This window comes from Oryctolagus cuniculus, chromosome 3, assembly GCF_051225735.1.
Source record: "Oryctolagus cuniculus isolate XC-2025 breed Fujian yellow rabbit chromosome 3, ASM5122573v1, whole genome shotgun sequence".
NCBI lineage: Eukaryota > Metazoa > Chordata > Mammalia > Lagomorpha > Leporidae > Oryctolagus > Oryctolagus cuniculus.
The window spans coordinates 11,905,195-11,922,854 of NC_142869.1; the positions used below are offsets into that span (position 1 = coordinate 11,905,195).

Here is a 17,660-nt window from a genome sequence, read left to right on the forward strand (position 1 = left end):
TTGTCAATAATGTTTGTTGAGTCACTGACTTAATGGAGAGCAAAATGGCAATTAATCTTTCCTACAGAGGTCACACAAAGCAGAAGGTGACATTGCCCTTGCTTGTATTTTCACTCCTGAGACCTACTGTCTTTTGTGTATCTTCCTAGGAATGGTTGTTTATAAAAATACCTCTGGGAAAATGTCTATTTTTTTGTTTCTCTACAGTTGAGATCCTGTGATATACTATGCTATGGGTTGTTTGTCTCATTTAGCCAAATGAGAGTGGAATATTGCATCTAGGAGTGCCTTAACCTTATTGTTTCATATGTTGATTATTTTATGAAAAATAAACATGTTTGAATGAATAAAATTCATTTGTATATATCATGAACATGGTACTAGATAAAACTGCTTTTTTGCAAAGTCTGAAAATCACTTTCTTAACCCTACAGGGCTCAGGTGGAGGGAGTCCCAGGTGAATGGGTGGTCCAGTGTGGACCATTGACTTGTGGGCATCATCTCTGCCAGCCCATCCAACCCTTATTCACACTAGAGAGATTTCCTGAGTTACCTGTTTCCCACAGTTGATAAAATGAACTGATGAGCAAATATCTCTGCTCTCATAGTACTTAAGTCTAATCAAAGAGACACACAGTAAACTGATGATCAAATGCATAATTTAAAGGTCAGAAATGCTATGATGCTAAGGAAATGGGTTGCTGTAAGGGAAACTAACAGAGTAGGGTGGATTACAGAGCCAACTTTACCTAAAACAAGAGGTGGCCTTTTAACTCATGGAAGGTTGGGTTGTGTAAACATAATGTGGTAAGCAGAGCCTAATTCCAGGTCATGTCTAAGAAACACAGTAAAGGTAGCCAAAAAAATTAATGTTTCACCTTAAAAGGGCAGGTGAATTTTTAGCTATTTGAAATACATAAGAGATATGGCAAATTTTCCTCTAGTAAGTATCACTCACACAATGGTAATGAGACTGATTTTTTAGTTCCTTAACTAAGCAGCCCAAAATCTATAAATGTCATTAGCAGAATGAAAATAATAGAATATAATCAGGGCATATATGTGTGTTTGTACACATATACACTACATACACACACACACATGAAATAATGCAAATTTTTCATAAACTAAAATTCAGATTGAAAAAGGGAATGTCACTGTTTCTTGTTTTTGTATTGCATCAACCATTTGTGCTTCTATTATTAGTGTGTGCTCAAATCTAACTGCCCAGTTTTATCTAGGCCCAAGCGAGTCTGAAGCTGTGTCAGAAGATAAGAATTGTCTCACCCCCTTTTTTATCTCTCTTTGCAGGGTCAGCCAGGACCACTAGGACCACAAGGTCCAATAGGACCCCTGGGACCCCCTGGGCCCATTGGGATTCCAGGAGAGAAAGGAATGAGAGGCGACAGTGGCCTTCCTGGAGCAGCAGGGGACAAAGGAGATAAGGTGAGTTGCTTCTGCCAGGAGAGTCACGTTAACCAATCACTAGCACTGCTTTTCTGGGGCCGTTATAGTCACAGGTGATGCGTGCTGTACTTTATCATAAATTAAATCTAAGCTTCTCTGTGACACCCAATGCTCGTTCCCAAGCCCTGTGAGAAGATATGGATCCTTGAGACGTTTTCTATGCACTTAAATATATAAGTGTGCGTTCGGTGAGGAGTTGTATTGTTTCGTGGCTTTGTAACAAGGCCTACAGGAAACCATACTAAGTGTATCATGCTGAGCCTTTTTTCATGCAATGTTATGCTGTAGAGACCAGTCCATATCAATTTTATGCAAGTTAAATTTATTAGTTGAAAAATGATGCAGAATATGCCATGTTATGGATAAAACTATAGCTTATTCTCTGATGATAAGAATTTGAGATTCAACCCCAACTATGTGGATTAACTAAGCAAAAGTAATACTCTGGGTTATCTGTGTTCAAATTCAAGAATTTGTTACTTGAGGATAGATTCTGAGAAGTTGGATTTCTGGTTTACAGTGTATTGGATGTTTTATTTGATCTGGTACACACATACACACATACACACATACACACATACATATACTCAAGCATGTGAAATTAGAAGATAATAACTTTGTATTTTTAGACATCAGTCATTAGTCTGTTTTTTGTTATTATAACAAAATACCTGAAGCTGAGTACTTATTAATAAAGAGGAGTTTTTCTTTTGCCTCATGGTTCTCGTCCAGGGTTAAGGGGCTGCATCTGATGATGGGTTTCTTGCTAGCAGAGTCCCAAGACAAGGCACATGGCAAGAGACAGAGGGCATGTGCATGTCTCCTCTGGTCTGTTTTTTCCTTATAAAACCTCCAGTATTCAATCATGAGGGATCCATCCCAATGACTTTATCTGATCCTAATTGCCTTCCAAGGCACATCTAAATACCACAGTTGAATTATTATTATTTCAGAGGGGTTTAACCATATTCCAGCATGGAGCCATTAGCTATTAATGTTTTCAAGTAAATCAACTCGTTACTCTAATAATTTAGTGAATTTTATCTTTGTTTTGTTTTCTGGGATTTTAGGGCCCAACTGGTGTTCCTGGATTTCCAGGTTTGGATGGCATACCTGTAAGTATTCCTATATTTAATTCATTTTTTTTAAAGGGAGAAACACTCAACACCCTTAAAACCATGTGTATGTGTGTATGTATATAAATATGTCTATATACATATGCATATATGGGGGGAGAGAGAGAGAGAAACTCTTGCTTTCTCATCTCAGTGCATGGGTGGGGGGAGGGCTGCATTTCAATTTTGCACAAAAGCTCCAAAACCAAAACACTACTTAAAGAACAAAGTTTTCAAACAGGTGAGAGAAAAAAAAAATAAAAAATAGGAGCTTGATAAACTCATCCTGTCAAGTCCAGTATTCTGGAAGTAAGTGTATGCTTAAATCAAGATTTTTTCATTTTCTACTGAATTCTGACATTGAAAGTGGGCCCAAGGCTCTCATTTCTAATATGACAATCAAAGAGGGAGGAGCCATCTTTGGGGGTCATATAATTCCATAGAGTCTTTCTAAGGATGCTTAGAAATATTTCCTCCCAAATCTTCCAGAATACTCCAAACTAAATTAATTTAAATTTGGGTACATTTTAAAAGTTGTTTTTATTTGTAGCTCTTCTGGGTGGGGAAGGAAGTTTTACAAAATTAAGTAAACATTTGAACCACAATGAACACAATATAGGTATCCATATTATATAAACTTTATGTTATCTTATGCTTACAAAAAAACTTCACTGATAATTTTATTTCCTGCAGGGGCACCCAGGGCCTCCTGGGCCCAGAGGCAAACCTGGCAGAGATGGCTACAATGGCTCAAGAGGTGAACCAGGGTTGCCAGGAGAAAGAGGAGCTCCTGGCTCAGGAGGCCTTCCAGTAAGACACCCAGAGTTCATCCCCATAGGAACCTTAAGTGCAAATGCACTGTGGTTGGAACAGGCTTGATGTGTTCATAAAATAGACTTAATGTAACTGTGCCCAGAGGATAGTAAACAAATGGAGGGGACCAAGCAATGAAGATGGAGAAGTGGGCAGGATCCAGAATATAAATGGCCATAAAGACCATGCAAAGGAACTAGATTTTCTTCTCTGTGCCATGAAAAGGAACTAATGCAAAGCAAGATGATGTGATTGATGTTTTATTAAGATGTCTCTGGCTGCTGTCTGGAGAATGGACATTAGGAAGAAAGAAGCAGAGAGGCCAATTAGCAAGAATTATGTTTATCATCTGGGATTTGCTGTTGAAATATAAACCCCTCTAGGTGTTTCAAACAGAAAGAGATTTAATATAGGGAGTTTGGTGCTTACTGTAATGGTCAAAAGAATGGAAGTCAGGGACCAAAATGAGCCTGATGATCCCAAGGGCTCATAGCTAGACAAGAGCTGGAGTCTGGTTGCTGTGCCTAATTATAATCATCATCCCTCACCTCCATACCCAGATGCTCACAAACCAACCCTCAGCTTTCTACCTTCACGCTTGACACGAGCAACAGACCAGGAAGATGATCTCCTCAGTTCTCTCTTTCACATCTCTTAGATGGAACCTAACTCACATCTGGCTGCAAAGGAGACTGGGGAATGCAGTTTTTGCCTTTGCAGTGACTACAATGCAGGAAGATAAATTAGCATGGTTTTGGAATGGATGTACGGAAACAGCTGACAATATCCAGCACTTGTGGAAAAACTTTACTGGTCATGACTTTTTTTTTCTTAAATTTTTGTACATTTTATTTAAATATATCTTCAGCAAGAACTAGCACCTCACATTTCCTTTCCAACACTTACATTTCTCTTTCCTCTATTCCTTATGTGCAGTTTCTCTCTCTTTTTTTTAACCTAATGTGGATGATGATTGAAAATTATTTGGTATTTAAAAATAGATTTTCTGTGACCTTTTTTTCAGCCTTTCCCATTCCCTAAGTAAATATGACTTCTCAAGAGCCTTCTAAAGTATTTTCTTATCACCCACCACCATGGCAATCCTGTTTTCTCTTCTTAAGAATTCCTTTTGCTTTAAATCCCAGAAGAACTGATCTGAGTAGAACTGAGAAAGAATATCCATATTTACAGCTTTCTTGTGATATCAAGTAAAAACTGTGACCATCTTTCATTCTTAAGCTTTTCAAACACCCTTTGCTTTAACTCAACCATCTGAAGGCTCAAATGCAGTCTGGTGAATGTGTATTTCTTAAGCTCTTTAAATCAGGCCAAGCCTCTTTCTACTGATTCATAAACATTCGAGAGATCCTGGGCTTCATTTGAACTGTAAGACAGCATACAGGACTGACCACAATACCAGTGTTTGTTATGATGGCCTCTTTGCAACACAACTTTCTTCTTTATCCATTTAATATATAGCCAGTCCTCACATTGCACAGCAATGTGAGAATGTAAGAATGACCAGACAACCTAGAATCATACAAAATAATCTTTTTGACTCATGAAAAAAATTATTATTCCGTGACTTTAAAAGATGTCTCTAAGCAGCCGGCGCTGCGGCTCAATAGGCTAATCCTCCACCTGCAGCGCTGGCACACTGGGTTCTAGTCCTGGTTGGGGAGCCAGATTCTGTCCCAGTTGCTCCTCTTCCAGTCCAGCTCTGCTGTGGCCCGGGAAGGCAGTGGAGGATGGCCCAAGTTCTTGGACCCTGCACCCTTATGGGAGACCAGGAGAAGCACCTGGCTCCTGCCTTCAGATCAGTGTGGTACGCCCGCTGTGGTGGCCATTGGTGGGTGAACCAACAGAAAAGGAAGACCTTTCTCTCTCTCTCTCTCTCTCTCTCTCTCACTGTCCACTCTTCCTGTCCAAAAAAAATGTCTCTAAGAACATTAAAAACTCTATACTACCAATTATAAATCTGATGAGAAATGGAAAACATTAGTACTTACGTATCATATGATAATTTGAAGCATTGAGAATCAAATTGTTTTGTTTATAAAGGCTTACCAAGACTAGTTAAACCAGTGTTTGCCTTCTTCTCATGGTTTAACTTGTGGTACTAATTGAACATATTTTCTTTGCCGTGGTGAAGTGTCATACTCCTTTCTAAGGTTGGATCAGCTCCCAGTGTTATGAAATATCTCAAAAATTTCCTTTCATGTGACACTTATTTGCCTGTGTCACTTCTTCCAGCACAGCGTCATCCTTTTCTTCTCCTTCCTGTTTGATTTTGATGAATTCATCTTCACTGAGATCCTGGGTTACAGATAGTCTTTTATGACAGGTGCCCTCATCCCATGGTCAACTATTACCCTATGACCCGTTTGTGCTGCATTTGATTTTACTTCCAGTATTGCCATTTTTCATTCCTTTGCTTCACTTTCTTCTTTGCTGGCCAAGTCCCTCTTCCAAATGTTTTTATGAAAGGTCATTTGTTTGTCACTGAGAAATTAGGAGGCAACATGACTACCTGCTTTGCTCTGGTGTCTGTCTGTGTGTGCCCTGAATAATAGATGTGCAGTGATCCATTGCAGTCATTGAAAGGAGTGATGTGACCAGTCAGTGGTTATGATTAGTATTTGTTATTTATTTAGTGGTTTTTAGTCTGAAGCGCTAGTAGTAAAGTGTGTTACTGCATGCACTGACTGAATTTCAGTCACACTGGTAAATGGAATTTGGACCATGTTGTGGGAAGATTTTCTTTTAAACTTAAAAGCAGCTGAAATTCATGCAGATTAGAACTGAACAACACTACAATTGCCTGATTTCTTAAGTAACCTCTTCCCATAAAATTGTTCAGTTCCTATAGAACTTCCCGTAAAACTGTTAAATATCTCCAGTTCTTGTAAGAGGGATTAATCTTGAAATTTTGGTGTCTTTCATAGGTGCTTGATAGTGAAGTTGGTGGAATTTATTTGTGGTAACCAGGCTAAGACATTAAATAGGATATTAAGATGTTAAGTAGGAAAACCTTGGGGAGAAAAAAATGAATGAAGTATTTCATTAACTTTTAGAAACTACCTGAAGCAAACTAGCAACTACATACAAAAATCTTGCAAAAGAAACTGGCTATAATTTTAGAAGTTACTCTGACAAACGATTCATAGGCTATAGGCTCTGTGTTTGATACGAATTACTAAAATGAGCAAAATCAGGAATCTTTTTCTAGAACACAAATTAAACAGTAGAAAAATTGGCTTTTTGCAAAAATAACATATGTGCTTTATATTACCAGGAAAATGCAATTTCTCTGCTGAATAATTAGTAAATGTATATTAGTAGATAACATTTTTGGAGAAATTCCCTAACAAATATTAATTAAATAGTAAATAGATATAAGTGAACACCTTAGGATGATAGTAGTAATAAAGAAATTTTCTCTAGCAAAACATATAATCAGGTCAATTTTATTGAGAATAATATTTTGAATAGAAAAAGAAATGCAGGAGCTATCATTGTGGTATAGTAGGTTAAGCCTCCACCTGCAGTGCCGACATCCCATACGGGTGCCTGTTTGAGTCCCGGCTGCTCTGCTTCCAATCCAGCTCCATGCTGATGGCTTAGGAAAGCAGTAGAAGATGGCCCAAGTGCTTGGGCCCCTGCTATCAGTGTAGGAGACCCTGAAAGAGGCTTCTGGCTCCTGGCTTTGGATTGGCCCAGCTCCTGCCTTTGTGGTCATTTGGGGAGTGAACCAGCAGGTGGAAATCCTCTCTCTCTGTCTCTCCCTCTCTTTATATCTCCTTCTCTCTGTCTGTAACTCTGCCTCTCAAATATTTTAAATATTATTTAATAAAAAGAAGAGGAAATACAAAAACTGTAAGTGAATATTTTATTTTTAGGGCCTTCCTGGGCAAAGTGGAGAAAAAGGAAATTCACTGTTCATTTCTCGTGGAATTAAAGGCATTCAGGTAAGTATTATGATCATGTTATGATGAAACTAATTTTTTTCCCCCAAATAGTTAAGCCCATACAGGGTGGGTGTTCCCTCGAACAGAGATTTCTTTTGAACTATCCTGATTTTTGTCATCACATTGATACCCTGGGATGGTACCATATTTCTTATATGAACATATTGGCTTTAGTTACTCTAGCTACAAAATCCTAGTGCCTTCTATTCATTGAGAACCACAAGTGATGAATTTATTTCAGGATTTCCCAAGTTTGGCAATGTTGACATTGTGGGTCAGATGCTCATGTGTTGTGCAGGCTGACCTGTATGTTAGAGGATGTTGATGGCATCCCTGGCCTCTGGTCTCTTCCCTTTAGAAGCTGTTAGCACATCCTCCTCTTTATCCCACAAAAAACATCTCCAGATATTACCAAATGTACCCAGGAATAAAGGTGGGGATGAATCAACCCCTTTGAGAACCATTGCTTTTTGTAGTTAAAATATTTTAATATCAATATTTGTTATTCAGTATAATAAAAATCACCACTATTGATACTGCAGCTTTTGAAAACCCTATAGCCTATCTTGATAAATTTAATACTGCTGTGCTTTAGCAGGGAGTGGTATGTGAATGTTCAAACATTAACTCTATTTTAAGACTTTTTATTTCAGTATAGTTTAAAATTCATAAAACAAAAACTCTGAAGTAGGGCAGAGTTTCCATTTACCCCAGATCCAGCTTCATCTATTGTTAACATATTATTGTGGTGTATCTTACAATCCGTAAGTCACAACCAGCTTCCCCTATTGCAAAAATCTCATAGTATATTTGTCACAATTAATGAAGTACACAAACTATACACAGATTGCCCTACTTTTTTATTTAAATACAACCTCCTTCTATTCATTCTGCCCTTCCCAGCATCTTACAATCAACATAGAAATTAACTCTTGGGTAACCATCTTATCTCTGCAATATGAGAAGCCATAGATACATAGGGTGAGATCAGTAGAAAAGATGAATCAAGAAGAAAGATACAGTACATTTTCAAGGCATGTGGTCATTTCTTATAAGGAAGACTATTCTACAATTACAGAAAAGTAGACAATGATTGCTTCTGTTAGACCCTTAAGTTCTTTGCTACCCCAAAGGGTAATCTCTTTAATGAACTCACAGTATTTTATGTGTCCTCTGTGCCTACTTGTATTTGTCAAGAACTATGGATTTATTATAGCTTTAATTATATGTTAATAAACAGAATCAAAAGTAAGATCATTTTGGAACAAGTACGGTGTACTTATATTCAACATGAAATTATCATTTGACCCAGTAACTCCACTTTTGAGTATATACCTGAAGGAACTGAAAGCAGAAACTCAGGTATTTGTACACCTATGGTTACAGTGGCATTGATTAAAATAAATAAAAGGTGAAAGGAACCCAAGGGTCAATCAACATTTAAGTGAACAAACTTAAATTTGTGGCATATGTGTATAATGGATGGTTATTCAGCCTTAAAAAAGAAGGAAATTCTGACACATGTATTATCCTGGATATAGCGATGAAATTAGATTGAGTGAAATAAGCCAGTGACAAAATGACTAATATTATTTGATTCTACTTAAATTAGTTTTGTAAAAATAGTCAAGTTTATGGAGAACAAGAGTAGACTGAAGGTTTCCAGGGACTAGGGGGAGGAAATGGGGAGTTAGTATTTAGTAGGTTAAGGGTTTCCTTTGGGAAGGTGGAAAGTTCTGAAGATGGATGATGGTCATGCTTGAATAAAAATGTAAATATGTTTAGTACCACAGAAATAACTATACTTAACAATGATTAAATTTTATCTTATGTACATTTTACACTTAAGTAGTCTGAATCCAAAAGACTATACACTCTTTGATGCTTTAGAGTAGATTGAGTCTTGGTGCAAAGTCACAAAGCAATAAATCTGAACAGAGGCAGAGGTGAGAGAATTCCCCCATGAATTCATTTTATGTCCACTCTAGGATGGGCCAAAGAGCAAGGTGTCTCAACCAAGGCAAGATGTGACCATTAGACAAGAGACGGATAAACATCAAGAAAATGGGGCCATTGCATTGAGGATTTAGAACAATTTGAACTGAAAGACAAAAATCTTGATTCTGTGTTGTCAGGACCCAAACAATCTTTCTGGAGAAAGAGTAAAAGGAAAATTCAAGCCTAAGAGTGGAGAGAGAAAAATCACCTCATAAAGCCCTTCTGCTGTTGTCTTCTCAACACTCAGAAGTTGAACAAATGGCACAAATAGGCCAATTCGGATAATTTTTTGTGTATTTCTACATGTACATAATCTGAGATTTAGAAAAAGTGTGTTTCTCCCATAAAGGAGTATGTAATTACTGTTGCAGGGAGACCGAGGGGATCCAGGACCACACGGCTTACCAGTAAGTCTCCTGAGCTTGTTTTGTGCTCCTGTTTGCTCCCCAAACAGCCTTTCATGCATACTAGATCTGCATAATTTGTGAGCCCACTCAGTGCACAATGGAAATGTAGATTCCTTATATTAAAAATTATTGAGAATTTCAAGATGACTACATTGAGTATTAAATCAAGGTTAGTTAGCTCTGTGAGGTTGCAGAAGTTGCACACCTGTGAAACTATCCTTAAATCTCAACAAGCTTCCTCTTTTCTATATCTTAATCATAATCTGGTGTTGCTCAGGCATATACAGATACAATGTACAGGAAGGCACGTCTGTTTAGAAACTACATGTATAATGTACACATCTATGTATATGTGCCAACTACAAATATATGTCAAGTGAAATGACTGTGCATCGCCTCTCTATACAATTTCACTTGCCAGCAATTATATATAATATTTAATATTTTACCCCATCTCCATCTCCCTGAAATCTTTAATTGAATGATAATATTAATCTTTCAATCTATCAACATTTATTGGATTAAAATTAGAAGTAATTTTGCTTCCCAAGAGTTATAACTTTGCTTTGTAACTTCTGGCTCCTGATGGAATTATTTTTCCAGGTTGGTTTTCCTTACTACTGCTAAAACTCATTTCTACATAATAAATGAGATACTTTGATGTCCCTGTTAAAAGAAACACCCATTTATCCTCCTAAAGAGGGCAATTTGATTACATAAATCATTCATTGGAGGTAGAATCAGTGGCAGAACCGATAGTCTCTCCGCTCTTCCAGGATTGCCCAGATACAACCTTTCCTTGTCAATTTGTGTGCAGTTTTGCCTTGACTTAGATGTTACATAAAATTGTTTATGAATGATTGTGATTGTGAATTGGAGCTAATGTTTTCATTCATGTTGCTGTTGTAGACTGCTTTCAAGTATATTAGGAAGTAAATGCATTAATATTTTAATATTAGTTATTAATATTAATAATTTAAAAGCATCATAATATATATATAAATTGTAACATCCATGGGTATTAGGAGTAGCTAATAAGAAGTTTGCCATGTAAACTTTTGCTATTATAAGCTTTATTTGCAATGATTTCACTTAAGCTCTGGGACTTAATTGAATCCTACAGATGGGAATTTGTCACACCTCCCAGAGCGCTGCCACTGTCCATCTCTGTGTTGTTCTAATGGCCATGTCGGAGCTACTGTTGAAGGTGATCCCCCAGGGCAGATGTGGCACGAGCTGTGATTTCTTAGGGATTAGCTGCAGTTCTTGCTATAGACAAGGATTACATTTTTGACAACAAAGACATTGATTTTTTTTATATATGTATATCTAGGGATCTAGGGGTGCAAGAGGACCTGCAGGTCCCATGGGATATTCCGGAGCTCCAGGGTTAATGGTAAGAACAGCACTGCCTATGCAGTCCCTCTAAAAGCCCAAAGTCAACATTAAAATAAAGTAAAAAAGAAAAATTGAAGTCTTGGGTCAGGCACCAAAGGGCTCTTTGACAGAGTCTATCTGATGCACCAGAAGCAAAAACCCACCCTAGTGGTTGGAACAGCCACCTGAAGCATAGATCTCCCGGGGATAAGCCAGTGGCTTCACGTTCATGTATAACAGCATCCCGTCCAGGATCCAAAGCCCTTCGTGTGAGTTAATTTTACAATTAAGAAGTTTCTAAATGTGAACTTGGGGCAGCCAACAAAGATACATTCTAATTTCTACAACTGATGACCAATTTGTGATTTTTTTTTTTTTTTTGTCATTGATTTAGGGACCTCCTGGCAGTCCTGGGAGCCCGGGTTTGAAGGTAGGAAGCCATGAGTTAAGACACATAAGAGTCTGTGCATTGAAAGAACTAACTGCCAATATTTGCCAGAATTTTATCTTTGCTTTTATTGGACTTCCCACGATTTAACCTGAAGTCTTCATGGCTTTTAAGTACTTTTTTAAAATTCAAAGGCTGTTATATTTCTATTCTGTTCTTTTTCAGGGAAATCCTGGTGTGGGAGTGAAGGGACAGATGGGAGACCCGGTAAGAATCACCTTCTACATGGAAGAGGAGCAGAAGCCACAGGGTGTGTGCTGCCCAGCTGTGGGGGCGGCACTGGTTATTGTTTAATTTGTGCTCATTATCTAGTCACTGGCCAGTTTTAGGGATGAGAGCTTTTCTTTGCTGAATTATTATGGTACCATTACTCTTGGCTGTAAAATGACACTTCTGATAAAAATTCAACACTAAATCCAAGTAATTTACTCTAGCAAAAAGAGTTTGAGCATTTTTGACAGTGTATAATAGCCAGAGTAATAATTTAATTACTGATTTGTTTGGCTTAACTTCACAAATTTCATCAGAATCCTGAGCCCCACACATACATGTAAGTAGAAGTAACTGAAACCATGAGTACTTAGCACACTCACTTCCCTCCTGCCCTCTTTGGCAGCCCCCACAAACATGTCCTTTTAGCAGAAAGAAAATATTAGGTGTTTGTGTCTGTCAAAAATATTAATGGTTTTAGTAATTATATATTTAAGAATTTACTTTGTTTTGCTCAATGTAGTTGGCATTTTATGGGCATTATTTATTCAATAAAATAATCCTCTGAGGTAGGCAATATTATTGTTCCCATTTCACCGAGAAGAAAAATGAGGGGTTTAGGAATTCAGGCAACTAGGGAACTTGCCCAAAGTAACACAGCCAACAGGGCCTGATTTGCAAACACAGGTGACCTGCTCCGTACCAGCTCTTAACTAAGCCAAGAAGAAATGATAATAAGTACAAAGTATTAACAATATTCTGAAGAGTACAACATAATTATCTTCTAGTTACATGTGAGCATTCATAGTTTCATAATGCACAATCAATTCAAGGAATATTCTTTCTCCAATGGAATAATATCTACAATGCCATAAATTAAAAAATTTTTGCTAATTATTTTATAGAGTTATAAAATAATGTTGAAAATAAGTTAGAAACTATCTAAATCTCACCAGAACAGAAGGGTCTAATAACTCCTAGTATACTTTTAGGATAGATTATAGGATAGGAATTAAAAATCAGGATTGTGAAGAATTTTTAGTACAATAGGAAAATTCTTGCAAGATTTGATTATAAAAGAAAAATACAAAATTATTGGAAAATTTACTAAGATCATATGTTTTAATTTGTGCTTACATTATGTGGTGTTATTCTGCTTATAGTACATTTTAAATTTCATCAAACCATTATTCACATATATGTCCATATGTGAATATATGTATATATGCATATATAAATATATGTGTGTACACGCACAGACTGTAAAAATTATACTAAAATTTTTATAAAGATTATTTTGAATTATGATAATATAATGGATTAGTTTTATTTTCTGTTTATTTTTGGTTTTAAAAGATTTATTTATTTGAAAGGCAGAATATCATAGAGAGAAAGACAGACAGACTGGTTCACTCCCCAAATGGCTGCAACAGCCAGGACTGGGCCAGAGTGAAGCTAGGAACCAGGAACTTCAATCTGGGTGTCCCAGGTAGGTAGGTGACAGATGCCCAAGCAACTGGGCTATCACCTGCTGCTTTCCCACCTGCATTGGCAGGGAGCTGGATTGGAAGTGGAGCAGCCGGGACTCTGACCAGCTCTCCAATAAAGGATGCCAGGATTGCAAGTGGTAGCTTAACCAGCTACAGAACACTGTTTGCCCCTAAGTTTATTTTTTTTTATTTTAATTTTTTAAAGATTCATTTATTTTACTTGAAAGGCAGAATTACAGAAAGGCAGAGAGAGAGAGAGAGAGAGAGAGAGAGAGAGAGAGAGGTCTTCCATCTGCTGGTTCACTCCCCAGATGGCTACAACAGCCAGAGCTGAGCCAGTCTGAAGCCAGGAGCCAGGAGCTTCCTCCGGGTCTCCCACGGGAGTGCAGGGGCCCAAGGACTTGGGCCATCTTCCACTGCTTTCCCAGGCCATAGCAGAGAGCTGGATCAGAATAGGAGCAGCAGGGACTCCAACCGGAACCCATACAGGATGCCGTCACTGCAAACGGTGGCTTTACCTGCTACACCACAAAGCTGCACCCCCTGTTTATTTTTAAGAATAAGTATATATTACATATTAGTAAGAAAATAACAAATATCATTTGAAATTATATTTGAAGTTCGTGATCTACTTGACTGAAAACAGATTATACCAAATTATGTGGCTGAAAGTCTTTGAACCATAGATTCATATGCAATTCCTATTTTCTTGATTTTTCTTTTAAAGGGTGAGGTTGGCCAGCAAGGTTCGCCTGGACCCACCCTACTGGTAGAGCCACCCGACTTTAGTCTCTATAAAGGAGAAAAGGTAAGCTCAAATCCATATGTCACTTTTGTATCGTAAGAGAAAACAGCCTCTGAACATGTACCTGCAGCAGCAACATTTTGTGCATCACCACACTGATCTCAAAGCTACCTTCCTAGGTCAGTACTATTGTTAACACCATTGTTCAGAGTGGAAAATTGAGGCTGGGAAGGTACCAGTGTTCTTGGATTTACTCAACTGTGGAGTTGAGTAAAAAAAAGGTGGACCTGACTCAAGCTGCCAAATTGGGCACACCATAGACTTTTTATTGTTTTTTTTTTTTTTTTTAAGATTTATTTATTTGAAAGGCAAAGAGAGAGTGAGAGAGAGAGAGAGAGAGAGAGAGAGAGAGAAATCTTCCATCTACTGGTTCACTCCCCAGATGGAGGCAATGGCTGGAGTTGGGCCTATCCAAAGCCAGAGCCAGGAGCATCTTCTGGGTCTCTTTGGTGGATGTAGGGGCCCAAGCATTTGGGCCATCTTCTTGCTGCTGTCTCAGCTGCATTAGCTGGGAGCTGGTTCAGAAGTGGAGCAGTCAGGCCTCAAACTGGTGTCCATATGGGATGCCTGTGCTGCAGGCAGTGGCTTTACTGGTCGCACCACAGGGCCAGCCCCATGCCATGGATTCTTGACACATATTAACCCCTCTGTCAGCCTCCATCATTGATAGCTCCAATACCACAAGCAGACTCTGTGGTCCCTTTTTGGTTACATGGTTAAATTTCTCTACTTTGCCCAGAAAAGGGCCACTTATGTCAATGGCTACTTCCCTAACTGCCCTCTGTCCTGGTTCCATGGTGGTTCACTCTCCTGCCCCCTTACTTCTCACATGGAGAAGTGGTGCAGGTGGTGCCAAGTTTCTAAGTGCTAGTTAGTGACAGGTCAGCAGTAACCCCTTATTTTCAAAAGCTAGTGAAACAGGTTGTCTAAATAAAAAAAAAAGCTAGTGAAATGGGTTTTTCAGAGATGGAATTCACTAAGTTAAAGAATAAGAGTAAGCCAGATTATATTCATTATAATTTTTTAGGGTTTAAAAGGAATTCCTGGAATGATTGGACTGCCAGGACCCCCAGGACCCAAGGTATTTTTATTAAGTACCCTCCTCCTCCCCAATTGTATGATATACTATCTTCACATGAAATTTTATTTTGCCTGGTTTTTATCTGCTTTAGCTGTAATGGATATCACTAGACCTTTTTTTAAACAAACTATTTTATTATAATCCTATAGGACTTCTATTCTAAAGTGTTTGTTTTCTGTAAGCTGTTGGTAATAATTTTGTTTTTCATTCTGTTTTCACTTTTCATATTGCTGACATACTATTGCTTCAATCTCTCTAAATATTGTCATCTCTTAAAGGGCAAACCTGGCGTTGGGGCAAAAGGAGAGAAAGGTATTCCTGGATTCCCAGGACCTCGGGTGAGGCTTGGTCATTGTTAACTTCTGTGGCTTTGGAGGCATCTGTCACATTTTTGTAAGCCTCGATCTATATTCCTATGAGCTTGGAAAGTAGAGAATAACTCAAATGAGTGAAATATTTTGGAAAATAATTGTGTGATAGCCAACTGATATCATTTAGACAAAATAGGTGAGCAGAAGATGGAGGAAGTGGGGGGTAAGTAACAGGATTGTGGCATCTCCTGTCTGGCTCAGTATCAATGTGACAGTTGCTTGAAATAGTTAATCTGAATCTGTTTGATAAAACATGGTGCTGATCTAGAGGCAGTAGCTAAGACAAAAGGACAATGTCAGACCCCAAACATCATCATGAATGTCACTAATTGAATGCCCATTCAGAGTCACCGTGTAGGCAGACCAGCTGGCATGGCTTTGAGTTTGTTTGGCTCCACGTTTAGCACTGAATGGGGGAAATATTGCCTTCCATGGTCATTTTTATTGTTGCTGATGTACCAAACACCTATTTATTTCCGGACAAATTATTTTCAGTGACTTCAAACATATCTTGCCTACTGCAAGCAACAATAGTGCTAAATAGATTAAAATTGCAAAAGTGACAGCAATGAAAATCTGTTCTTAGTTAAAACATGGGTAATTTTATGTGAATTTTTAAAATAAAACTATTAATGCAGTAGCTGCTATAAAGACAACTACCTTTGCAAACAAGACTAATATGGTAAACTAAAAAATGTTGCCACAATCTGGTTCCTGTACTGTAATTTAATTCTGTTTGTGTTGCTTTTGTGAATTTATTAGGGTGACCCGGGTTCCTATGGATCTCCAGGTTTCCCAGGACTGAAGGTAAATGCACCACATTATAGATATGATAATTACGTTTTCATTCATAAATGCAGCTCTGCCATTCCATGTCATTGGAAGTTGCACTGTTGCATGCACACTTATGGTAACTGGGAAAGTGGAAACATTAATTTCATGGATTGCAGGATTTAGCTGTCGCTGCAAAAACTGAGAAAAAAAATATCTGATGCAACCCAGGAGCAGTGTTCAGACTCAAAGTCTCAGTGAACATGTGTTCAGGGTAATGAGAATGAGCTCATCTTTCGCTCAAAGAAAAACAGAACCACATGTTTGTGCTTGTTTGTAGGGAGAACGAGGCCTGGTTGGAGCACCTGGGCAGTTTGGATTTCTTGGCCCTAAGGTAAAAAAGTGAGACCGTTTGAGGATATCCTGAAAAAATTGTATATCCCTCATGTTAGCTCATTTATTTGAAAAAAAGTTTTCAAAGAATCATTCAAAAATGTTAACCTTTGGAAGAGATGGAGTTAATTTTATATATACTGCTTTAATTCACATGGTGCATTTGGATGCGTGATTATACCGTTCTCATCTTCAGCATGAGCGTGTTTGCTTTGCTTTTGAGAAGCAATCCCTTTGAAGGTAAATGATAGTTTCAAGAAGTCTATGGACTGACAGGGCTGAGATGAAAACCAGGATTCTGGAAAGCTTTGTAGCCTCACATTCAGCTCCTTCGCAGGGCAAACGATGAGAGCATTAAATACACACAATCAAGGAGGCCAAAATTTGTTGTTGAAATGAAGTGTAGATTCAGGTCTTCCAGCTAAATAAACACTTTGTCCTAGAGTACCAAGTTAGACATAGTGTTATCAAGAAACGTAGTGACTTCAGAGGGATGTAATTGATGGGTGTGGAATAATTCTGTTGGAGTGAATCTTTTCCTTTTGCGAGAGCTTTGTGAGTCCATTATTGACACACACACACACACACACACACGTGTAAGTAGCCGATTGGTGCTCCTGTAGGTGGCTGATTGATGCCGCTAGGAACTCTGTGAATCTCTCACTTTTCTAGGCAATATGCAGTCTTTATGTGTGTGAATGTACACATGGTTCCCCTAGTGTCCAGTGCCAGACAACATGAGTAAAATGCTGATATTTCTAAGCAAAGTGAACAAATGAATGATTTCAGGGAGATCCTGGAGACCGCGGGCGCCCGGGACCACCAGGCATTTTGGCAACTCCATCTCTTCCACTCAAAGGTTTGTGTCCTGTTCAGTTCCTCCACAGTGTGTGTGGAAATGAGACCGGGGTGACCCCCACAGAGGACTCGAGCCCAGTATTTCAGT

The 17,660-nt window shown here is 38.3% G+C and overlaps 1 protein-coding gene across 6 annotated transcripts in view; it reads left to right on the forward strand.

Annotated features, from left to right (window-relative positions):
• COL4A4 (collagen type IV alpha 4 chain) overlaps window positions 1-17,660 on the forward strand; it is a 184,696-nt gene that overhangs the window by 75,443 nt on the left and 91,593 nt on the right. For all 6 annotated transcript variants that reach the window (XM_070070110.2, XM_089328924.1, XM_070070107.2 and 3 more), the window contains 14 exons: window positions 1,312-1,446; window positions 2,538-2,582; window positions 3,276-3,392; window positions 7,295-7,363; window positions 9,733-9,768; window positions 11,102-11,164; window positions 11,540-11,575; window positions 11,759-11,800; window positions 14,021-14,101; window positions 15,126-15,179; window positions 15,458-15,517; window positions 16,313-16,357; window positions 16,662-16,715; window positions 17,504-17,573. In XM_070070110.2, the coding sequence (XP_069926211.2) occupies window positions 1,312-1,446; window positions 2,538-2,582; window positions 3,276-3,392; window positions 7,295-7,363; window positions 9,733-9,768; window positions 11,102-11,164; window positions 11,540-11,575; window positions 11,759-11,800; window positions 14,021-14,101; window positions 15,126-15,179; window positions 15,458-15,517; window positions 16,313-16,357; window positions 16,662-16,715; window positions 17,504-17,573 (907 nt within the window). The remainder of the gene's footprint in view (window positions 1-1,311; window positions 1,447-2,537; window positions 2,583-3,275; window positions 3,393-7,294; window positions 7,364-9,732; window positions 9,769-11,101; window positions 11,165-11,539; window positions 11,576-11,758; window positions 11,801-14,020; window positions 14,102-15,125; window positions 15,180-15,457; window positions 15,518-16,312; window positions 16,358-16,661; window positions 16,716-17,503; window positions 17,574-17,660) is intronic.